This window comes from Schistocerca gregaria, chromosome 7 (genome assembly GCF_023897955.1).
Source record: "Schistocerca gregaria isolate iqSchGreg1 chromosome 7, iqSchGreg1.2, whole genome shotgun sequence".
NCBI classification, from domain to species: Eukaryota; Metazoa; Arthropoda; class Insecta; order Orthoptera; family Acrididae; genus Schistocerca; species Schistocerca gregaria.
The window spans coordinates 110,916,166-110,936,207 of NC_064926.1; the positions used below are offsets into that span (position 1 = coordinate 110,916,166).

General features: G+C 38.9%; 1 protein-coding gene across 1 annotated transcript in view; it reads left to right on the top strand.

Annotated features, from left to right (window-relative positions):
- The window catches only part of LOC126281685 (GRIP and coiled-coil domain-containing protein 1), a 148,330-nt gene that overhangs the window by 23,350 nt on the left and 104,938 nt on the right, over window positions 1–20,042 (top strand). Inside the window, exon 3 of the mRNA XM_049980851.1 lies at window positions 12,820–12,981. Coding sequence (XP_049836808.1) covers window positions 12,820–12,981 — 162 coding nt within the window. The remainder of the gene's footprint in view (window positions 1–12,819; window positions 12,982–20,042) is intronic.

A 20,042-nucleotide genomic window follows, 5' to 3' on the forward strand; every position in this document is an offset into this window, starting at 1 on the left:
CATTCGTAGACTTAGAGAAAGCTTTTGACAATGTTGACTGGAATACTCTCTTCCAAATTTTAAAGGTGGCAGGGGTAAAATACAGGGAGCGAAAGGCTATTTACAATTAGTACAGAAACCAGATGGCAGTTATAAGAGTCGAGGGACATGAAAGGGAAGCAGTTGTTGGGAAGTGAGTAAGACAGGGTTGTAGCCTCTCCCCGATATTATTCAATCTCTATATAGAGCAAGCAGTAAAGGAAACAAAAGAAAAATTCGGGGTAGGCATTAAAATCCATGGAGAAGAAATAAAAACTTTGAGGTTCGCCGATGACATCATAATTCTGTCAGAGACAGCAAAGGACTTGGAAGAGCAGTTAAATGGAATGGATAGTGTCTTGAAAGGAGGATATAAGATGAACATCAACAAAAGCAAAACGAGGATAATGGAATGTAGTCTAATTAAGTCAGGTGCTGCTGAGGGAATTAGATTAGGAAATGAGACACTTAAAGTAGTAAAGGAGTTTTGCTATTTAGGAAGTAAAATAACTGATGATGGTCGAAGTAGAGAGGATATAAAATGTAGACTGGCAATGGCAAGGAAAGCGTTTCTCAAGAAGAGAAATTTGTTAACATCGAATATAGATTTATGTATCAGGAAGTCGTTTTTGAAAGTATTTGTTTGGAGTGTAGCCATGTATGGAAGTGAAACATGGACGATAACTATTTTGGTCAAGAAGAGAATAGAAGCTTTCGAAATGTGGTGCTACAGAAGAATGCTGAAGATTAGATGGGTAGATCACATAACTAATGAGGAAGTATTGAATAGGATTGGGGAGAAGAGAAGTTTGTTTCACAACTTGACCAGAAGAAGGGATCGGTTGGTAGGACATGTTCCGAGGCATCAATGGATCACCAATTTAGTATTGGAGGGCAGTGTGGAGGGTAAAAATCATAGAGGGAGACCAAGAGATGAATACACTATGCAGATTCAGAAGGATGTAGGTTGCACTAGGTACTGGGAGATGAAGAAGCTTGCACAGGATAGAGTAGCATGGAGAGCTGCATCAAACCAGTCTCAGGACTGAAGACCTCAACAACAACAACAACATCAGTAAAAAGATGAATGAAGTAAGTATTAATGTCAGTGGTATTGAGAAACAGCTGAAATCATTAAAACTGAACAAAGCTCCAGGCCCCGATGGAATTCCTGTCAGATTTTACACTATTTGCAGCTGAGTTAGCCCCTCTTCCACGTATAATCTACTGTAGGTCTCTTGAACAGAAAACTGTGAAAAGTTATTGGAAAAAGCCACAGGTCACATCTGTCTGCGAGAGGGGTAGTAGAAGTTATCCAAAAAAGTAACGTCCAATATCCCTGATATCGTTTGTTGTAGAATCTTAGAACATATTCTGAGTTCAAACATAATGAGGTCTCTTGAACAAATTGACCCCCTCAGTGTCAACTAGCATTGATTTCGAAGACATCGATCATGTGAAACCCAACTCACACTTTTCTCACATGACATACTGAAAGCTTGAATCAAGACAACTAGGCAGATGCAATATTTCTTGATTTCCAAAAAGCATTTGACTCAGTACCGCACATATGCTCATTGTCAAAAGTAATATCATACAGAGTATCGAGCTAAATTTGTGATTGGATTGAGGACTTTTGGGTAGGGAGGGCACAGCATATTACCTTGAATAAAGAGTCATTGTCAGGTGTAGAAGTAACTTTGGATGTACCCCAGAGAAGTGTGTTGGGACCCTTGCTGCTCATGTTGTATATTGATGACATTGCAGACAATATTAACTGCAAAAACAGGCTTTTTGCAGTTGATGAAGTTATCTATAATGAAGTACCATCTGAAATAAGCTGCATAAATATGCATTCAGATCTAGATAACATTTCAACATGGTGCAGAGATTGGCAACTTGCTCTAAATGTTCAGAAGTATAACATTTTGCACTTCACAATACGAAAAAAAACGTGGTATCCTATGGCAACAGTGTCATTAAGTCACTGTTGGAATCTGCCAACTCATGGAAATACCTGGCTGTAACACTTTGTAGGGATATGAAATGGAGTGATCACATAGGTTTAGTCGTGAGAAAAGCAGGTGGTAGACATCAGTTTATTGGTAGAATACTGGGGAAATTGAAAATCAGTCTACAAAGGAGATTACTTACAAATCTCTTCTGCGACTGGTTCTAGAATATTGCTCAAGTGTGTGGGAACCGTACCAGACAGGACTAACAGTGAATATTGAACATTACGCAGAGAAGGACAACACAAAATAATAACAGGTTTGTTTAATCTGTTGGAGAGTGTCTCAGAGATACTGGAACAACTGAACTGAAAGATTCCTGAAGGTAGGCATAAACTATTCCGAGAAGATCTGTTAACAAAGTTTAAGGAACTATCTTTAAAATATTCCTCTAGGAATATATTACAACCCCCTGTGTATTGCTCGTATAGGGATCATGAGGATAAGATTAGAATAATTACTGCACCCACAGAGGAATTCAAACAATCATTCTTTCATGCTCCATGCTTGAATGGTTTAGGAAGAAATGTTAAAAACTGGTACAATCGTATGTACCCTCTGCCATTCACCTCATGGTGGTTTGCAGAGTGTAGATGCAGACTGGCAATAGCAAGAAAAGAATATCTGAAGATGAGAAATTTGTTAACATCGAATAAAGATTTAAGTATTAGAAAGTCTTCAGAAATTATTTGTGTGGAATGTAGCCATGTATGGAAATAAGTTGTGGATGAGGAACAGCTTAGGCAAAAAGAGAATAGAAGCTTTTGAAATGTGGTGCTACAGAAGAATGCTGAAGATTAGATAAATAGACCATATAACTCATTAGGAGGAACTAAATAGAATTGTAGAGAAAAGAAATTTTGTGGCTCAAGCTGACTGGAAGAAGGAATCTGTTAGTAGGGGGCATTCTATGGCATCAACTTAGTGTTCCAGGGAAATATTGGGGGGGGGGGGGGGGGAGTAGAGTCAGATTGATGTAGGATGTAGGTTGCTGTTGTTATTCAGACATGAAGGTGTGCACAGGATAGTGCGGCACAAAGGGTTGCATCAAACCGGTCTTCAGACTAGAAGCAATGACAACAACAACAACTACTACTACTACTACTACTACTACTACTACTACATAGCTCCTACGTTCATTCAATAATGTCATAGGGATCATTTTGTGTGGTAACTCATGAAGCCAAGGTAAAGTTTTCGGAGTCCAAAAGCATGTAATTTATGATGTTAACTCAAGAACATCCTGCATAGGTGCTAAAGATGACACTGCGAACTACTGACATCAAGATGATGGACACCTCTATTTCAAGCTTATACAATATACTGATCATTACCTCTGTCATTACACATGCTTACAAACACAAATCATATAAAAAATATTTAATCGCAGAAATACCATGAAACTAATGGGACAGCTGTATGGTTTTGGATAGGGACAAACTAATTATACAACAGTGCTAATGTTGAAGGCATACCAAAACAAATACTGATGCAGAAATCCAGCATACAAAATTCACAGCAATCAACAAAACTATAATAAAAAACCAGAAAAAAATTGTAGGGAGTTTCAGTTGACCTGTATAGCCCAGACGAAGTCCACGATCCCACAGAAACCACACACAAGTTTACAAATCTGAAATCTACACTTTACGTGATCTATGTAGATAAAACGAAGTTTGCTGTACCACAAAAGCAAAAATTGTGCACATAACTAATATCAAAAACCTAACCTCACCAATATAGGTACAATAAGCTCCACAATGTCTAGTGAATTTTTTCCGTAGTGGATGCTGGCAAACTCCATGACTGTTCATTTATAGGGTGTAGACAAAATTACCACTACCAGTCACGAATAAATAATCCTTTATTGTGACTGGTAGTGGAAATGTTTCTGCAGTTTCTACCAGTCACAATCCAACACCATTATCAATAACTTACAACACAAACTAAAAACTCTACACTCTTGCATCATCAGTAATTTCAGTATACAGGAAACACACTATTGCAAACACACACATAAACATCATACAATCACAATGAAAATAAGTATTTATCAACCAAAGTCCAATGACAGACAAAACTACACTGGGCATAGCCCCCTCCCAAACACACAAAAACCTAGAAACAATCATAAATGTCACCCTTGCCTCTCAAACCCAACCCCCCCCCCCCCCCCCACCACCACCACCACCACCACCACCAACCACTGCCCACCAACTAATACCTATCCTACATGCAATACTCAGGCCTAAAACATAAATATAACTAATTATATATTATTTCTTAAACAACAAAAATCCATCAAACTTTCACATCCTCCCTCTCCCCAAACCTCACCAAGAAAAGCCTCCTGCCCCAAAATCATATTCAGTTAACAACCTTCATCCTGTACATTTAACTACCTTCATCTTGTACATTTTCTCAGTAACCTTCGGCAAACTTTGAAACAAACAAAAATTATTAGTGACACTGTTCCTCCAGCAGCATTCTTCTAAATGTGACTGCAAGGTGGAAGAGCAGCTACCAATTGTGTCCATCTCCTACTACCCTAAAAACAGTCAGAAAACCCAGGCCCTGAAACAACAGCCCCCCACACTCACATACCCCTGGGATGATTACCCCTCCAAAACTTTTGTTTCCCAAATGCAGACACATCAGCTTGAGCCAAACTCCTGGCTATCCACCCAACCAACCACCTATGTATATAAATAAAAATGTTAATGGTCAGACAATGGAAATTCCAGGTAAGAATATCAATAATGCAGGAAAAGAAAGATTTCTACTTATCGTAAAGAAGACATGTTAAGTTGCAGACAGGCACAATTAAAAGACACTCTCATATTGCTTTTGGCCGCAGCTTTTGTCAGTAAAACACACACACACACACACACACACACACACACACACACACACACACACACACACACACACACACACACGACCACCAACTCAAGGGGAAGGGGAAGGGATAGTGGTCTACGGGTGTGGAGAGAGACATATGCTGTCTGGCAGAGTGTGCTGGGACTAGACTGCCAACAGGCACAGCATCAGGAGGTTGTGGGGCAGTGAGGTGGGAAAAATAGGAACAAAAACTTAAAGGAGCGGAGAAAGGCAGGTCGATGCATTGGCGGAGGGCTGCAGGTAAACAGGGTGGTAGACAAGAATGGGGAGGAGAAGAAAGGTCAGAGGGGGTGGAAACTGTAGGGTGGAGGGTGTGGGAATGGTATGTAACAGTAGGTTGAGGTCAGGATAAATATGGGAGTGGATAATGTGTTGTAGGGATGACTCCCATATGCACTGTTCAGAAAAGCTAGTAGTGGAGGGAAGGTTCCAGATGTTTCGGGTAGTAAAGCAGCCATTGAAATAAAGTGTGTTATGATCGGCTGCATGCTGTCCCACAGGGCGGTCTACTTTGCTCTTTGCCACAGTTTGGTGGTGGCCGTTCATCCTGGTAGACAGCTCGTTGGTAGTTATGTTGTTGTTCTTGTGTTCACAGTCCAGAGACCATATCTATATAAAAAGCTGTACAATGATTGCATCAGATATGGTAAATGACATGGATGCTTTCACAGGTGGCCTGGCCCGTAATATAGGAATTGCTGGGTAGATGGATTGGGCAGGTTTGGCACTTGGATCTTCCACAGGGATATGATCCTTGTGGCAAGAGGCTGGGGGTGGGAGTGGCATAGCAATGGACTAGGATGTTGTGGAGGTTGGGTGGGCCGCGGAGCACTGCTTCAGGAGGTGTGGAAAGTATTACGGACAGGATGGACCTGCAACCTACTCTCCTATACAAAATATACCAACCACTTCTTCCACCTACTCTCCACAGTTCCTATGCCTTTACCACATGGTGCCCTGCTCATCACTGTTAATGCCACCTCCCTTTATGCTAACATCCTTAATGCCCATGGCCTTACCACTACTGAGCAGTATCTTTCCCAATGCATGATGGATTTCAAACCAATAACCCCCTTCCTAGTCACCACAACCAACTATATCCTTACCTACAATTAGTTCTCCATTGAAGTCATTACCTACAAACAAATCTGCGGTACAGCTATGGGCACCCACATGGCACCATACTTTGCCAACCTATTCATGGATCTTCCAGAGAATTGTTTCTAAATGCAAAGAAACCCAAACCCCTCACCTGATTAAGATTCATTAATGACTCGTTAGTGATGTGGACTGAGGGTGAAGACACCCTATCCACATTCCTCCAGAACCTCAACACCTTCTCCCTCATTCACTTCAACTGGTCCTACTCAACCCAGCAAGCCACTTTCCTCTATGTTGACCTCCACATCAGTACCTCTGTCCAAATCACACTCACCAGCCACCAGCAATACCTCCATACCAAGAAATCCCTTCCATACTACACAGCCCTCAATTCCATCAATGCACTCTCATTTTTTTACTGATCTTCTTCTTTCCCTCCTTTCCCCCTCCTCCTCCATTCTCCATCTAACCTCCCGACTGCATATAGCTGCCCTACTACCATCTCTCTCTGTATGCTTCCACAAGCAATGCTTTACCACTTTACCATCCCCTACCCCTCCCCCTATCCTGCTATACCTCCTCCTCCCAACCTCCTCCTTGCCACCACCACCCAGTTGCCTCTCCCATCATGTGCTCTTGCTCGCACAGTGGATTCAGCTGCCAGAGACTGTGGTCATTATTTATACATATATGTGTGTTGTCGATTTTCCACAAGGCCTTGTTGGTGAAAAGCTCATGTTCCTACAGTCTTTTTATTGTGCCTATTGTGACTCAGCATCTGTGCTATATGGTGAGTAGCAACTAGCCTTTTCATAATATTGTTTCTTTTGTTTTTGGGTTGTGTTCAGAAAAAGTTACCTAAGGTGGGACATATTTGGTTAGGTATGCAGAATGTACATGTTAGAAATATTATGTTTGTAAATTGAATCAATCCAGAACACACACAGAACCATACTGCAGAACATATTCTACAGGACAGCAAACAGGCAATTATATTTTTCTACATTACAGTCACTTGTACATCAGAGAACAGTGTGATGCAGTTATTTACACAATTTATTTGCACTCAGGAAGATGTGCTTTCAAATGCACACCACTCATTTTGATTTAAGATTCCTTTGTTTCTGTAAATCACTTAATACTGGGTTCCTTACTTGAACAGGACAATTGTTGGTTTTTTTTCTCTATCCTCATTGGGTGAAATGACACAGCGGTTAGCACAATGGACTCATATTCGGGAGAATGACTGTTCAAACTGTATCTGCCGTAGTGATTTATGTTTTGTGTGATTTCCCTAAATCACTCTTGGCAGTTGCTGGGAAGGTTCCATTGAAAGGGCACAGCCGATTTCCTTCCCCATCATTTCAACAATCTAAGCTTGTGTTCCATCTCTAATGACCTTCCTGTTTGTGGGGTATTATCGCTAATCTTTTTTCCCCCTTCTTTTTCCAACACAGGAATGTGCCCTTAACTCCAAATTTTTGCCAATCCTTCATTTTGTTGTTTCTTCCTTTGTTTAATTCATTACTTGTCACCAAGGTGCTGCAGTGGCCCAGTGTAATGTTAAGCTCTCTCTATACAGCTTAAGGGTTTTCGTGGACTTTCTTGTTGAAGAATGCTGGTTCTGCTTTCTTGCAGCACCGATGTCTTCTGCTAGCACCGGACACTTCTCTGAAGATTTCACTGCTAGGAAGGGGAAATTTTCACTCACTCACTCTCTCTCTCTCTCTCTCTCTCTCTCTCTCTCTCTCTCTCTCTCTCTCTCTCTCTCTCTCTCCCCCTCCCTCTCCCCCTCCCTCCTTACTTAAAAAATACAAATACGCTGCTCTTGGAATATCATTCAATGCACCAGAACATATTTATTTCCACTTTTTACAAAAGAACAACTATACTTTATGACGTAAGCCCACACATTACTGGGCACCCAGAATCAGTTAATTACACATTTCTGAACACAATTAATACATAAGCTTTTATTGTGGCTGACTATCCACGCCCAGTCCACGTTCTCTCAACAGCAGTTCAACGTCTAATAAACAGTCACTATTTCGAGTCTCTCCATTTGTTTTTTAACTGTACAATGTTACATTACTCTTGGCAGCCCCCAACGGAGCTTCCGGGCCGTATTTGCTTATTCTTGGCAGGTCGCGCTGAACACTTGCCATCACCGATGAATTATCTCCCTTCCAGTTTCGACTGCACAAACAGTAAATGGGTGCAGTATCCCATGCTCATCTTGCTTTAAAATAACACGTGTCAAAATGGCTGGAACACAAGTGTTTCCAGACTTTCGTAAAATTCTGGGGGCGCTACAGAGCTAAATTTGCTATGCCTTGTTTTATTCTTTTATTGTCATTTACATTATTTTCAGTCTATAGTACTGTGATTGTGTCCTCCATGCTATACATCATTGTGTCCGCAAATATAATTTTCATATCTATACTATTCCCTTTACATACTTTCCTGAAGATTCTCATTTATTATTCCTTTGTCCTAGGCTTGATTGGGAATGGAATTTTATTCATATCGTGTCAAATTATTTCATTCTTACTGGTTGGGTTTTGGAAATACCTAGTTGTTGTTATTTTCTTAACACAACTTTAGTACTGTGCTACCACTGAAGGAGGCACAACTGCAGGTACACTCTATTTCAAACCATTATTGATACTGGAGAAATAACAATGTAAGCTGCATATTGCTTGCCTGGAAGTCACTAAAATCAGACTTGTCAGCACCCCAAGCCTTCACTTAGGTGCGTCAACCAAGTAAGTTTAAATGTGAAGGTCAGAAATCTTACTGATTTCTTGCAACAAAAAATGGAATTCTCCAATCACAAACCTGTTAAATGAGAGCCTTGTCCATGACCCACTATTGCATTTTTATCTCGTGTAGCCAATTATCTTCTGTACAGTGCTGTTTTCATTTAACCTTACAAGCAAACATCTAAATGTATTAAGTGTGGAGATAATGGTTGGCAATTTTAAGTTACTAGCAGACCAATCACCCAATTACAGGTAGTGTGGTTGAGATATTGCTCACACTGCTGGAAATAAATTGCATTCCATGGTGTTTCTGAAGCTGAGTGAACACCACTATGGAGAAAAAATGAAGAAAAAATAGATTAAATTTGTTACAACTCAGATAATTTGGAATAGAGCATTTATCAGCAAGAAGTCTGTTACTTTCAATAAACATTTTTGTCATTTTTGGTGAATATTTTCTTACCCAAATGTGGCACCTTGTGTATAACACTGAGGATTTTTTCCTTTAGGGTCATTCCATGCCAAGTGGTCTAGAGCTTCTCGTGTGGCCAGCATGTATTTTGGTGAAATTTTGTGTAAACATTCACACGTGTTCCCAATGAACATTGGTGAAGTCTCACAATCATTAGTTCAGTACTTGCAGAGGTGTAAGCAACTTTGAGACATGATATGTCCAACAATATTTTCTTGTAAGTAACAAAACTCGGCCGTCTTGAGCAACTTTTGTGTTCTCTTAAGAGGAATAATAAAAAAGATTTTATTAGCATCTTTCATATCGATAATTTGAGACAGTGGCAGACAAAAAAAGCTGGAAAAAATATTAAGTTTAGATTTTCAAGTCTCCGGGAGTAACCTGAAATGTCACATGTGATGGCTTACCAACACAAGGTCTTCAAATATAAAATTACATTCCCCTCATGCTTTCCAGTAGTTAACAAATTTAGGGAAAAAATGGATGATTTTAAAAAAATACAAGATATTCATATTTTCATCTCACTTCTAGAAAAGATTATACTCTGCAAACTCTTAAACCATTTTCATTAGAAAGCCGTGTTATAAACCACCTAAAAATGAGATTTGGTTTTGCAATTCGAGCATATAAGCCTCTAAAAAGTAATGACAAGGTATAAGTGCAGTGAAAATATGCCCATATGCTGCTGGTGCTTAAATTTAATCAAACATTTTTCATTGCTATTTAGGGATGGTTTGTAATCTTTTGGATATGCAGGTCTAACAGAATAGACAGCATTGATTCGATTGGCAGTTGTATTCAATACATGATGAAAGAAATATCTGACATTTAGCTGTAATGGGGCACTGAGTGAACTCAATGGTGACAGATGAAAATCTGTGCCGGAACCCAGATTTTCTGCTTTACATGAGTGGTCATGTTAACCACCTTGGCTATCTGAGCACATCCTCTGTCCAACCCAAATCTCTGTATCCCATAAGCTACAGAGTAGTGCCACGTTCCCACTTATCCACTTGGTCATAGCCTAACTGTATTCCCACAAGAGTTCAGATATTTCAGAGCAAAAGCACAACAATATTTTTTAGAGGTTTCATTAACTCTGTGTAGTATACGAAAGGAAAGCTGTAGTGCCAGCCAGATGCAGTAACTGATAGAGATGTTATAATTACAATAATGTGCTGTTCAGTGCCCTGCACTTTTCACTTCTTGACAGCCAGTAAAATGAATCTGCTGGGCCAAACTTAAGTGCCTTTATGCCCAGTGGAAGTCTTATAGAATTTTCCAGTCCACCCCTCTTTTTCATAAATGCATGCAGCATATTGTCCTGGCTGGAGCCCCAATGTTAATATATTTCCTTCTCTGTCACTAATTTTGTTTGGAAAATAGGATGCTTCACTTCAAACACAGCTGACCTGAACTGTTACTCCATCAGTTGGCAAAACATGACAAATTTCTCTAGTTCCTGCTCAAGTATGCCCAAGTTTAAAATGTCTCTTCATGTGACACTTTATTTTCTTCAATTTCTTCTTTGCTGAGGAAATCTAATTTAATGCAATTAATGCTTTCAGTGAAGAAGCTAAACAGATCTATGGGACTAAGGATCTGCTTATTAACTGGCTGTTGCAAGCTTTGTTGAACCTCCAGTCGCATTGCAAAGGGACCTTCATGACTTGGAGCTAAAAAAAATCCATTCTGTCATTCCAGGTCATTTTGAAAGTTATGTATTGGGCATTGTAGCCATCACTGAAGTAATGGATGTGGAAAATGTGAGCAAACTGTGTTTTTACATATTTGATCAGCACCTCGATAAAGTCATGAACAGTAATTGTGCCGTGTCACAGGCACTGACCATGCAGAAACTCAAAGACTCCACCTTCCGATTTTGTGGCTGCTTGACTATTTTCCCCATGGAAACATTGCAATGCATCCTGAACCCTAAATGAATAATCTTCACCAAAATCGATTGGTGATGTAATGATAGCATGACAGACTAAATTTTTATTCCTCTTCTTCAATAAAATCATCCACTTCCATTTGCTTCATGTCCAGACTGTCCTGATTGGTATGGATACATTACTTATAGACAGTAATTTCCTGTGGATCATGCTATATGAAATAGCTAGCAAATGTAGATGCTATGGCTGTTGGTCCAGGACATTTTTCACAGCAAAGTAGCATGCACTCTTTACGTAGCAGATTTCAAACTGCCACACTGAGGAGCTCAAGTGATAACCAGAGATTATTAGAGATATACACAAAGAGAACACTATCCTAATTATTGGATTCTTTATGCCCTTTATTTTTTTATAAAAAGACTTTTATAGAGCTGAACACTTTACAGATGTTTAAAAAAAAACAAAAAACACCTTTTTGTGTAATTTCAAGTTTTGTGATTCAAATTCACTTCCTATTCATTAGGGCTTCCAGTTTTACTTTCTCCAGATACTACTAAACAACTGCAAAATGTAATGAAAAATGTCATATTTGAGTACCAGCAGAATGTGGGTGACCTTTTGCAGCACCTTTGCATTGTCAATATTTTTTAGAGCCTTATATGGTCACATTACAAAACCAGATCTAGTTTTTTAGGGAGGCTTAGAACACAGCCTTTCTGATAAAAATTGTACAAAATTGTTTGCAGGAAATACTTTTTTCATCATAGTGGGCTAAACAAACCCAGGTTTATCACACACTTACTTCCAGAGATAAAATAGCCAAAACTTCACATTTCCTTCAACCAGCTATTGTTTGGGTGACTGCTTCAAATTATCTATATGAAAATTGCTCATGACGTTTTTTTTTTATTATTCCATGTAAAAGAGAGCAAAAAGTTGGTAAGATGGCTTAGTTTTGTTTATTTCAAGCTAATAATCCTGGGGATAATGATATGTTTCAAAGTTGCCAAAAACTCAGGTGCACTGTTGAAAGCTGTGCTACGGGGTCAAACAAATGCCTGTATCTCTGCAAGTATTGAATTGGTGAAAGTAGAACTGTAGCAGTTGTTCATTGGGAACATGGATGAGTGTTCACATAATATTTTGTCCCACTCTGTGATGGTCACACAGAAACTTTTTCCAAAATTAGACCACTTGGTGTGGAATGGCCCTTCAGTGAAATAATTCAAATTGGAAGGTGTTTATATCTCTCACTAGCAAGTACTCACTTTACTGGGAGGCACTCTTTGTTTTAGTTACAAATTTGAAGAGTGTGATAAGTGTTTCAACAGACTTCATAGTAATTGGCTGTTCAATGTTTTTAAATAATCAAACTACCACAAATTAGAATGTTTTGCATTGCAGTTCGTTTTCAGAACAAAATATTTAGTGTAATATGGCGGGTGCTACATAGCCTTTCCAGTTACTTCTATCACATATTTGGACAAACTCTGGAACACCAAATCTTGTGATGATTTTTATGTATGCACATGAGAGAGAGAGAGAGAGAGAGAGAGAGAGAGAGAGAGAGAGAGAGAGAGAGAGAGAGAGCTCTTATTGATTGTATTATTGATATTTCCATTTTTTGCAACTGATATTTTCTTTTATATGTTTTCTAGGCTGAGAACAGTAAAAGTGCGGAGGATGTGGAATCTGTAGAGCAACTTAAAGTACAACTCCAGACTCTGACAGACTCATTGGCTACTTTGTCAGCTGAAAAATCTCGTATGGAAGCAAGATTTCAAGCGGACAAGAAGCAACTCCGTCATGAGAGAGATGAGGTCACTTTGTGATATTAAATTATCACTTTTGTGATATTAAAATACTTTTTCACCATAGTACAATTTTCTGTATTTGTTTTTTTTTTTTTTTTTTTTTTTTTTTTTTTTTTTTTTTTTGTAAAAAATGAATTAGGTTTATTGTATAAAAGAATTCACTTACTAATTACTAATGTAGTTAGTAATCCAATCACGTAGAAATATGTTGTATAGTATGTTACATACTGGAACTAAATATCTCATTTTTCAGTATTCAGTTACTCAGTGTGGAATGGGGTGATCCATACATCACTAATAGAAGTTAAGCTCCAGGACATTTCAGCCCTGACTCATGCATATCTACATCTACATCGATATAGATACCCCACAAGCCACCATAGGTGCATGGCAGAGGGTACCCTGTACCACTTCTTGTCATTTCCCCTCCTGTTCCACTTACAGATTGAGCAAGTTTAGGCCTCTGTATGAGCCCTAATTTTTCATATCTTATCTCTGTTGTCCTCAACAAGCGATGTATGTTGGTAGCAGTAGAATCGTTCAGCAGTCAGCTTCAAATGCCAGTTCTCTAAATTTTCTCAATATTGTTTTTTGATAAGAACATTGCCTTCCTTCCAGGGATTCCCATTTGAGTTCCCAAAGCATCTCTGTGTTATTCGAACCTACCAATAACAAATCTAGCAGCTTGCCTCTGAGTTGCTTCGATGTCTTCCTTCAATCTGACTTGGTACGGATCCCAAACAATCGAGCAGCACTCAAGAATAGATCACACCGTTGTCCTATATGTGGTCTCCTATACAGGTAAACCACTCTTTCCTAAAATTCTCTCAAAAAACCGAAGTCAACCGTTTGCCTTCCCTACCACAGCTCTCTCATGCACGTTTCACCTCATACCACATTGCAATATTATGCCCAGGTATTTAGACAACTTGACTTGTCAAACAGGACACGAGTAATAATCTGAACTTTGCAGGTTTGATCTCCTATTCATCTGCATTAACTTAAATTTTTCCACATATAGGGCTAGCCGCCATGCATAACACCAATTAGAAATGTCGTCTTGTATCTTCCTGTAGTCACTCAATTTCGACACCTTACCATACATCGCATCATCATCAGCAAACAACTGCAGATTGTTGCCCATCCTGCCAGCCAAATCATGGGTTCTAATATTTGAGAAGTCTTTGAGCCACTCACATATCTGTGAACATATTCTACATTCTTATGTCTTTGTTAATAGCCTGTGATGGGGCACTGTGTCAAATGCTTTCTGGAAATCTAAAAATATGGAGTCTGCCTGTTGCCCTTCATTCATGGTTCTTAGTATATCACGTGAGAAAAGGGCAAGCTGATTTTTGCACTAATGATGCTTTCTAAAACCATGCTGATTTATGGACATAACTCTCTTAGCCTCAAGAAAGTTTATTATTATCGTACTGAGAATGTGTTTAAGGATTCTGCAGCAACCAAAAGTTAGGAATATTGGTCTATAATTTTGAAGGTCTATTCTTTTACCTTTCTTACATACTGGAGTCACCTGCACTTTTTTCCAGTCACCTGGGACTCTGTGCTGGGCGAGAGATTCATGATAAATGCAAGCTAGGTAAGTGGCGGATGCCATAGAGTACTCTTTGTAAAACCGTATTGCGATTACATCCAAACCTGCTGATTTATTTGTTTTCAAATCTATCAGTTTCTCTATGCCAGGTATGCTTATTTCTGTATCATCCATACAGAAGTCTGTCTGATGGTCAAATAACGGCATGTTTTTACAGTTCTTTGTGAACGATTTCTTGAAAGTGGAATTATAACGTTACCTTTCATTTTGATCTCTTCAAGTGCCACACCAGACTGGTCAACAAGGGGATAAATGGAAGCCTTAGATCCGCTTAGCCATCTGACATACAACCAGAATTTTCTTGGGTTCTCTGCCAAATCTTTTCCTAAGGTGTGATGGTGGTAGTTGTTGCTTTGCGCATAGATCTTTCCACAGCCACACACTACTACCCTTCACTTGCTATCATTTGTGCGTCCCCTTTTGAACCTAGAGTGCAACAGCCTCTGCTTCCTGAACATCTGCTGAATTTTGTTATTAAACCATGATGTGTCTTTTCCATCATTTATCCACTTACTAGGAACATAACTCTCCAGACCACGATTTACAACCTGTGTCAAATTTGCTCACAATTCCTCTACATCTATCTTAATGGAACTAAGTGATGCCAGTTCACTGTCTAAGTGAGATGTTAATAACTGCTTATCTGATCTAGCAATCAGAAACATTCCTAGCCTTCTTGACTGATCTATTAACTTTTATAATCATAGTTACTATGATGACATCATGTATGTTAATCCCTGTTTCTATACTGATGATGTTGATAATGTACGGCCTATTTGTAACTACAAGGTCTAAGATATTTCCATTGCGTGTGGGCTGCTGATTTAGGTGCACAAGACAATTTTTAGAAAACATATTCAAAAGTATTTGGAATGACTGTCTGTCTGTCTGTCTGTACCTGCTGCAGTGAATCCATTGACATCCCAGTCTATACGTGGCACGTTTATGTTGCCTCCAACTAGTTTTGCGTCATCCATGTATTTACACACTGTTGACCATATACTTTCTTTGAATGACTTCAGAACTGTCACAGTTGGATGGGGTGCCCAGAAAAACATCCAACGATTAACTTAGTTTCACCTACACCTGTTACACTCGATCAGATGACTTCACTGTCACACTCAACTTTGAAGTCACTAGAGGCAATATTTTTGCCAACTGCAATGAACACTCCCCATCCTTTGACCCCTAGTATGTCTTTCCAAGCCGGCCGAGCGCTTCTAGGCGCTACAGTCTGGAACCATGCGGCCGCTACGGTCGCAGGTTCGAATCCTGCCTCGGGCATGGATGTGTATGATGTCCTTAGGTTTAAGCAGTTCTAAGTTCTAGGGGACTGATGACCTCAGAAGTTAAGTCCCATAGTGCTCAGAGCCATTTGAACCATTGTCTTTCCGATGTACGTTCCATGACTTGCTAAATACCTCGGAGCTTTCCACTTTGGATTTCAGCCAACTCTTGGTCCCTAGAATAATTTGAGCTTGAAAACTTTCCCGGAGGACAGTAAATTCGGGAACTTTATTACGAATATTTCTACAATTTATTGATAAAATTGACAGTTTAATTGGCTTTATTCTGGATGTTATTTTATTTGACTTCCCTTACTGTGAATTGACTGGCAAGTGTTCATCACAGCACTTCAAAATACTGCTTGGACTATAAAACTCCATCATTTACTGACAGAAAATTGAATTATTATTAGCTGAAATAGGTAAACCAAAGTAGGTAGCTAGTTATAATTGTATAAAGAAACCATGCAATACAAATGAAATATAGGTAGCTTTAATACAATTAGAAAGGCATTAACACTTGCTAACATTTACTATTACCACTTCTGGATGCATAATACTTCTGACAGTTACTTCAACATTTGGTGCACTTAAAGGTGGATATGTGAGCCTCTTCTGATGTTTTGATACACAAAGTTCTCGGTGTCACCAGAATTGCCGCAAGTAGTAGAATTGGGGTAAGTAGATTGATTGGGTCCCTGATCAGCCTCTTCTTCCAACAGTGAGTCAGCCTCTTCCTGTTCATTGTTTGCAACATCTGTATCCTCAATAACTGCCATAAAATCTATTTCTTCACTTTCTTTATATAAAAGTTCTGCCATGTTTTTGCAGCTAACTTCTTTGCAGTTATTGCAAATAGAAGAATATTTCAAATTAGCTTTTATGCAGGAGGATGCTTTGCCACAGCCCAACTTGCATGGACACAAAACAGCTTGAAGAAAAACCCAGTTTCTAGGTCTTGGCTCATTACAACAGGCCTTGGATCGTGGTTACTGAGAGTCCAGCCCCCTTTGTCAGGAGATTTCTAGTTTCCCATCAAACTCTGAACTTGCTGATAAGTCCGTAATTAATTATGCATACCCTCCTTTGTGGGTTGCACCATCCTTTGTGGGTTGCAACTTTGCAATATTCAATTGTTTTTCATGGCAGACCTGGTCAATAGGTGGTAATGCAGATAATCTAGTTTCTGATAACTGCTGATGCCAACACTATACAATGTGATGATAAACTGCTCTACAGCTGTTATTATTTGTTCATGGATAGCATCTTGTTTCTTGTCGGTGCTAAGTGCTGAGCTTAGGTGTTCATGTTTCTTAATAATGCTGCAAAACTTCATTTTTCCTTGACTGGAAAAAGCAGATGTATCATTTCCACTAACAATGTGTGTGTACAGATCATGTTCAGAAATAAATTTTTGCTGCCTTCTTCCAAACCAGTCTTCATCACAATGACATCAACATCTTCTTTCACCCTGACCACACTTACAAAATCATCGGTTCTTGAAATAGCAGATGTTACAATCATAATCCCAGCATCTTAGCATCTTCTTGTGCCTGGTCTACCTCAGTGATACTCTCAGGAAATTCTTTTTAAGAAGTGTGATTGGTTCGTGTTTTGTTCATCATACAAAAACATTTGCACAGGGACTCGGTTTACCATCTCTGATTCAACAACTACTTCAACTGAAGAACGTTTTCTAGGTCTCTGAATTCTCTTAACACTCTTTGTGCTACATTACCTCTCTTGCATGAGTACCCATAAAATACAATAGAAAATCGAGATCCAGAATGACACCACAGTTAAGAAATGTGACATTGGGCTACTGATTCAAAGGAAACATTTTGAGACCAAGTTACTTTGTGTATAAGGTACCCTCCATCAATGGCAAAAAATTTGTTCGGTCCAATTGAGTTCAAGTGCTTCGTTGGAACAAAATCAATGTAGAATGAGAACATTGTTCCTTTTCATGTACCTTTTTATGAGAATAGACACACTGGATAAGGAAAAAGTTCATATTACAGAAAGGCTTGTAATTCTTCTTCACTTTGTTTTATTGAACAAAACCTTTAGAAAAGAGTTCAGGATTATCAAAAGATATTGTGGCACTCCAAGTGTTCATAATATTGACTGCAGAAAGAAGAGTTACAGCCTTATTTTTTCTATGGAACTTAACATTCTGGAAATTTTCACCAACTATTCTTTTCATATCTTTTCTTCCTCTTCACCACATGTATCACAGTTAGCACTATCCAATCTGACACCACAATGTATGGCACCTATTGCAATTAGTTAGTTTATATGCCATAACAAAACTTAATGGAATCTGACGTGACTCTTCTAGTAAGTGCTGGATGTAATGTCAGTTATGCTACATATGCTGGTTGTGCTGCAAAGTGTGATGTTCATTTTCAGTGTAGAACAGTGCACAAAGTCTGAAAAATCATTGTTTTTTGACAAACTATAGTGGCCTTGGTATTGGGTGCAGCGAAAAAGTAGGAATCTACATTGTAGAGAAATTTGTGCTCTTTTATAAAGGAGGTAGAAGTCAAATTGCTATGCGCATGAGAAAGAGATTTTTTGATAAAACTGAATATAGTCCGACATTTTCAAAGGTTTTTTTGACTACAGTAGTTTAGTGAGCATAAATTTTGTTGGAGGAACTTGGTTTTCCAGTCTTTCCAACAATATGAACAAGTTGAAAAAATCTTCTGTACCACCCTCTGCAAGGTACACGAAAAAGCTCTTCTGTGCCACCTTTTGCAAGGTACATTATTTTCTGGCAATTTGACTGGACTATAAAGGAAATGTGAAGAAACATGGTGTTGTAGGAAAATGTATGTTGTAGTTGTGAACAAAAAGTTAGATTTAGGTGACAGGTGCCCTGACAATAGAATGCACAGTGTAAAGTTAGCATAACGACTGGTGGGAGAATTTTTAGGTTGCATATCCTTAGCTCTTGAGCAGTGTGTACCAATGAAAATACATGCCGCAGAAACTCTTACGAGCAACTGTCCACCAACAAGATTTATGTTTGAATATTTTGACTTAGGCCATTGATATGATTTTCAAACAATATTGTCACTTTAACATCGGTTTGAAAGTTTTATTAATTGCAGCACTTCTTGCTGTAACATGGCTAAACATTATACTGGTTGACAAATACTTCTGTATAATGTATCAGTTGTTTCTATGTTTCTTTATTTCCTTAAAACAGTTAATAATGTTAGTCGAATGTGTACACACACACACACACACACACACACACACACACACACACACACACAAAAGTTAACCCCGCCCCAGCCTCCTACTTACCCGCACCACCCAGACTGTTTCTCGTATCATGCGGTGTTACTCGCAGTGTGGCCTCGGGAGCCAGAATCGGGGATGTTTTGTGTGTGTGTGTGTGTGTGTGTGTGTGTGTGTGTGTGTGTGTGTACTTCAGGAGAAGCTCTTTTGGCCACAAGCTGAATTGCTTAGCAGTCTCCTTGTTATGCCTATCTGTGAATCAGCATCCCCATTATATGGCCGTAGCAGTTTATCCTTTTTGTGATTATTTGATCCTGGTTTTTCCCTTTTTTGTTGTTATACAAATAATAATAACAATAACAATGATCTGTCATAGAAAAATTAGAGACAAAGCAGTCAAACAATTGGCAATAACTCAAAAGCAAACTGGCCAAAACAACATGAGCACCCAAATTAATTATTTAAGGCAAAAGGAAATATGAAGAGGGCCAAGTAGTTGAAATTGAGGAAACAGCACACAAAATTTCTATAAATACTTCAAAGCTAAGGTCATAGGATATCGACCACAAAGTCTCTGCTCCAAGAAATAAAGTTGACAGTTGGCTGTAAGCAATCAAGAAAACTGAAATTGTCTTGACAGATATTTCAAAGAATTACTTAATTGCCCAGAACTAACACAAAGATTTCCACTACAAGAACCTGGGAACACTAATCTAAATTCATTACAGCCAGATTAAGAAGTAGTTACCAGACAGACCAGAAGACTGAAAAACAATAAAACATCGGGAAAAGATGGAATCATAGAAGAAATCTTGAAATCGGCAGGTGCAAACACTATAAAAGAAATCACCAAAATCATGCAACACATTTGGCAATCAGAAGAAATTCCAGAATAGTGGAAAAATGTGTTAGCT